This window comes from Phytophthora parasitica (genome assembly GCF_000247585.1).
Source record: "Phytophthora parasitica INRA-310 unplaced genomic scaffold supercont2.21, whole genome shotgun sequence".
In the NCBI taxonomy this organism is placed as follows: Eukaryota; Oomycota; class Peronosporomycetes; order Peronosporales; family Peronosporaceae; genus Phytophthora; species Phytophthora nicotianae.
The window spans coordinates 623,301-627,130 of NW_008649007.1; the positions used below are offsets into that span (position 1 = coordinate 623,301).

Consider the following 3,830-nt stretch of genomic DNA (forward strand, 5'->3'; position numbering starts at 1 on the left):
TGGTGTACTGTTAGTAGTATAATTGGGGCTGCAATTGTCGTACAGGGCTGCCACAAGTACATGTACAACGATCTCCTTTTGCAAGACGATAGCATACTCATTCATGCACGTACGTAGCTAGCTGACCGTCGGAATTTTCGACTCGTTGAAGTGAACTATTGTGATATTCAAAAATGAAATTTTAGATAACGTAAATTTTCAATTTTCAATGTAGCCATTTTCCAGGTTGAAGTCTAAAAATGCTTAACATTAAAGTTGCACGAAGAACCTGATCCAGTGTGGACTAATAAGCGTTGGCACTAAACGCAGACTGAGCATTTACTCTCCTCCTTACGAAGAAAACGAAGAGGTCCTCTTCAAGAGGATCAAGTTCACGATTTTCGTGACCAGCAAAGTGTACAACCTCCTCCGCGACTGCAAACTTTGCGACATGATTGCTATATGCTGTCATCATATCAAAACAGCCGCATATTTTAATCTAGTCGTTTTGACCTGTTCCGTCACGCGAATCTTTCTTCACGTCATTCTATAATCCGCCCACTTCAAGCGATGACGGACTTGCTGCCGCAGGACGCGCTCTCGTCTGTGGCCAACGCCTGGGCCAACGTCTCCGACGCGTTGGCCGCCCTTCCCTTCGGCGTTCCCACCAAGTTTCTGGCCGTGGCCGGAGTCGCGGCGCTCGGTTACTACATGGACCAGAAGCTGTTGATCTCGTCAGACTTGTATCACTCAGGTATGCAGGCCGTGGCGCTACTGCAGGCCAAACGTCACGCGCGCAATGGATCGCTGATACCGGATCTGTTCGAGCAGAGCGTGGCCAAATGGCCGCACAAGGCGTGTATGCAGTTCGGCCAGCGCGTACTGAGCTTCCAGCAAGTGGACGAGGCGGCCAACCGCGTGGCCCACTGGGGCCAACACCAGGGCCTACAGGCCGGCCAGACTGTAGCTCTACTGATGGAGAACCGGCCCGAGTTTGTGATCGTCTGGCTCGGCCTGGCCAAGATCGGCGTCATCACGGCGCTGCTCAACACGCACCTGCAGGCTGACGGACTTATTCACTGCGCCAAAATCGCGGACACCAAGTGGATGATCGTAGGCCAGGAGCTGGCCGAGAAGTTGACTGAGGTGGCCGACCAACTGGCCGACTTTGACTTCCACATCTACGGAGACGGTAAGAAACATCGATCTTTACCGCTACCACACGTGGCCAATACCAAACTAATGATGACCGATGTCTTTGTGTGATTGTAGGACACTTAACAGCTCAGGCCGCAGCTAATTACCTGCCACAGGCTCACTCGATGGACGAGGAACTCAACAAAATGCCGACAGAGCGACCGCCCGCGTCTATTCGCCGTCAGATCTCGACATCGGACATGGCCCTACTGATCTACACGAGCGGGACGACGGGCCTACCGAAGGCCGCGAGGGTCAACCACTTCAGTATCATCCTTCGCTCGCTGGCCTTCAAGTACTCGATGCACTTGTCCATGTATGACCGACTGTACTGTGCACTGCCACTGTACCACACCTCAGGAGGCAACTTGGCCGTAGGAATGATGATCTTTTCTGGTGCCACACTGTGTCTTTCACGCCGCTTCTCAACGTCCAAGTTCTGGGACGAAGTGCGGGCGTACGACTGCACTGTGATCCAATATATCGGCGAGATGTGTCGGTATCTGATGAATGCGCCGGCCAAGACCAACGACAAGGAGAATCATGTGCGTGCAGCCTTTGGAAACGGGTTACGTCCGGATATTTGGGCGCCATTCCAAGAACGGTTCGGTATCCCATCGGTATACGAGTTCTACGGCTCGACTGAGGGTCCTATGGGCATGTTAAATGCCTGTACCACTAAGGCTGACCAGGGCCATCTCGGCCGACGGGGCTTCATCAATAACGCTGTCACTGGAGTGGCCATCGTCAAGTACGACGTTGAAAAAGACGACTATATCCGCTCGAAGAAGGGATTCTTGCAACAATGCGCCATTAATGAGCCCGGTGAGCTTATTGTGAAAGTGAACAGGAAAGACCCGGCCAGAGGATTCCAGGGTTACTACAAGAACACGAAGGAGTCGAGCAAAAAGGTGCTGACCGATGTATTCAAGAAAGGGGACATGTATTTCCGGACAGGGGATTTGTTCAAAGAAGACGAGAGACACTGCTGGCACTTTGTGGACCGAGTGGGTGATACATTCCGCTGGAAGGGGGAGAACGTGGCCACGAATGAAGTGGCCGAGGCAGTCTCCAAGTTCCCTGGACTGAGTGAGATCTGCATCTATGGAGTGGAAGTGCCGGGTAATGAGGGACGTGCGTGTATGGCTGCGATGGTGTTTGATGAGAAATCGTTCGACTTGAACGAGTTCGCGCAGTTTGTCAAGCAGCGACTTCCGTCTTATGCCATGCCGCTGTTTATCCGAAAACTGGAGGCGATGAGTGTGACGGGCACGATGAAGCAGGAGAAGGCCAAACTGCGCAAAGAAGGCATGGATCCGTCCAAGATTTCAGATCGTTTGTGGGTTTTTAACCGAACCAAGGACAGTTATGAACTACTGACGAGTGAGACGTACCACCAAGTGATCACGAGCTCCCGGCTGTGATCGTCGTTATTGTGGTTGAGTGACGTCGTTATTGAGGCTATTTCTCTCAGTGCATGAAATAATTTTTACGTTTTTTTCTTGCAAAGTTTCTCTTTACAAATATTTTGTGTAAGAATCAACTTACTTTACGGGTTACTAACGTTAACTCAGTCGTCCCAGTCGTCATGCACAAAGTTTGCGTCGGCAGCAACGCCTCCAGTCAGAGCAGTCTGCAAGACATCAGTAAGATATTAGTTAAAAGAGCATAGCTTGATGAAAAATTAGAGTTCATACCGAGTATGCAGCTTTGGTTGTTGGTTGAGATGTCGGTTCCTCTTCTGCGTCCCAGTCGTCGTGAACGAAGTTGTTGTCGGCTGTGACGTTGGAAACTGGAGTCTTGTTGTCACTGAGTCTGGTATTAGTTTTGGACGGCGGTTGCTCTTGCTCTTCTTCGTCTGAATCGAAATATTCAGAGTTTTTATGCTTTGTCGGCTCTGTAAGATTCATTCGTTGCGGGATCATTTGCTCGAGCTTTTCATGAGAAAAATCGTCATCAATTGGATCGGTTGACGACGTCAAGGGCTCGCGAGGGCTTTCTTCTGGTGGGTCCGCTTGTTTATTCTCGTAATTAACGTCTTCTTCTTCGCTGTCGGACATCACGTTCTTACATTGAGCCATACCGCCTTCAAGACCTGATCCAGACTTGATCTGAGCCACGAGTACGCTGCGAGTACTGCTGTTAGTCGAGGGACGAGGGCTGTCCTCATCTTCCTCTTGACTGTCATCACTGACGTCGTGTTCACTAGGACGAATGTCTGACACAGAGTGACTGCTCTCCTCTCTCTCATGCCGGGACGAGCGTGACGAATGGCGAGATAACTCCCGCTCTTCACGTCTCGATCGGCGATGCGTTGGGGACGGAGAGCGGCGTTTCCTAGAGTCATAATCATCCCTCGGACTGCGGCCACGGCTACGATCGCGACATCGATTGTCGTCCTCACTGTCGCTATCATCTCGTCGATTCGATCGAGCTGAACGACTTACGCGTTTCCTTTCTTCACTCGAAACACGCTCACGTGGGCGATCACGGTTTCGGTAGCGCTCTCGGTCACGGTCTTGGTGACGATCTCGGTCGCGCTCTCGGCCAACGTCTTGGTGACGGTCTCGGTCATAGTCTTGATCATGCTCTCGGTCTCGGTCACGCTCTCGGTCTCGGTCATGGTCTTGATCATGCTCTCGGTCACGTTCAGA

At 51.4% G+C, this 3,830-nt stretch overlaps 2 protein-coding genes across 2 annotated transcripts in view; one reads left to right on the forward strand and one right to left on the reverse strand.

Moving 5' to 3' along the window:
* Positions 1-498: 498 nt before the first annotated feature.
* On the forward strand, positions 499-2,746 carry PPTG_09875 (hypothetical protein). Its single transcript, XM_008905666.1, has 2 exons — positions 499-1,171; positions 1,252-2,746. The coding sequence occupies exons 1-2, from the start codon at positions 550-552 to the stop codon at positions 2,598-2,600; spliced, it is 1,971 nt and encodes a 656-aa protein (XP_008903914.1). The 5' UTR covers positions 499-549; the 3' UTR covers positions 2,601-2,746.
* PPTG_22701 (hypothetical protein) overlaps positions 2,657-3,830 on the reverse strand; it is a gene marked incomplete at its 5' end in the record, with an annotated part of 2,347 nt that continues 1,173 nt past the window's right edge. The window contains 4 exons of the mRNA XM_008905822.1: positions 2,657-2,809; positions 2,874-3,394; positions 3,460-3,549; positions 3,650-3,812. Coding sequence (XP_008904070.1) covers positions 2,747-2,809; positions 2,874-3,394; positions 3,460-3,549; positions 3,650-3,812 — 837 coding nt within the window. The 3' untranslated portion in view covers positions 2,657-2,746. The remainder of the gene's footprint in view (positions 2,810-2,873; positions 3,395-3,459; positions 3,550-3,649; positions 3,813-3,830) is intronic.

Coding starts and splice junctions, on each gene's coding strand:
- PPTG_09875 (XM_008905666.1), top strand. CDS start 550: ATGACGGACTTGCTGCCGCAGGACGCGCTCTCGTCTGTGGCCAACGCC. Junction 1,172..1,251: donor CTTCCACATCTACGGAGACG/GTAAGAAACATC, acceptor GTGTGATTGTAG/GACACTTAACAGCTCAGGCC.